The sequence below is a fragment of the Penaeus monodon genome, chromosome 27 (assembly GCF_015228065.2).
Source record: "Penaeus monodon isolate SGIC_2016 chromosome 27, NSTDA_Pmon_1, whole genome shotgun sequence".
Taxonomy (NCBI): domain Eukaryota; kingdom Metazoa; phylum Arthropoda; class Malacostraca; order Decapoda; family Penaeidae; genus Penaeus; species Penaeus monodon.
This window is the reverse complement of record NC_051412.1, coordinates 2702504-2703122: the sequence shown is the minus strand read 5'-3', so window position 1 is coordinate 2703122 and position 619 is coordinate 2702504. Positions and strand designations below refer to the sequence as shown.

Sequence of the window (619 nt, the reverse complement as noted above, 5' to 3'; positions counted from 1 at the left end):
CTGAAGATCGGAATGACTGCGGAAAGACAAAGATCGAGGACGTGGATTGGGGAGAAGATCGGGGGGGAGAGAACTCGGAAGGACAGACAGAGGAAATGGTGGTGAAGGAAGAAGAGGAGTGGGAAAAGAGGGAAGAGCAGAAGGGGGAGAAGAAAAGTGAGGAAGAGAGAGAACAAAAAGAAAAAGGATTGGAGGGCGACAAAGAAGAGAACAAAGAAAAATATGAAGAAGAAACAATAGAGGAACAGCAGAAGGAGGCGACAGAGGAAATCCAACAATCGAAGAGAGAAGATACAGAGGAGGAAGTGGAAGAGGCCGATAGAATCGCAGCGGCGCGCGGGGCAGAGGCCGCCCTCGGCCGCAAGGAGGGGGATGGCTCGGAGGGCGGCAGGTCGATGCCTCCCAAGACGCCCTCTCCCTCGCCGGGCTTCCTGCCCCCTCTGGCGAGGCTCCCGAGGCGAGGAGCCAAGAAGAAGAGGACGCTCGGCTTCGGCGGCGCCAGGGGCGGCACCCGAGAGGCCTCTGCGGCTGCGCCCGACGAAGGTAAGGGAAGGCTCAGAGGCAGGCTTCCTGCTGACGCGGACGAGCTCACACACAGTCGGACGCACGCGCAAGCTCG

At 59.1% G+C, this 619-nt stretch overlaps 1 protein-coding gene across 1 annotated transcript in view; it reads left to right on the top strand.

Annotated features, from left to right (window-relative positions):
• The window catches only part of LOC119590331, a gene marked incomplete in the record, with an annotated part of 17409 nt that overhangs the window by 514 nt on the left and 16276 nt on the right, over nucleotides 1-619 (top strand). Inside the window, 1 exon segment of the mRNA XM_037939004.1 lies at nucleotides 1-543. Within this exon segment, the coding sequence (XP_037794932.1) occupies nucleotides 1-543 (543 nt within the window).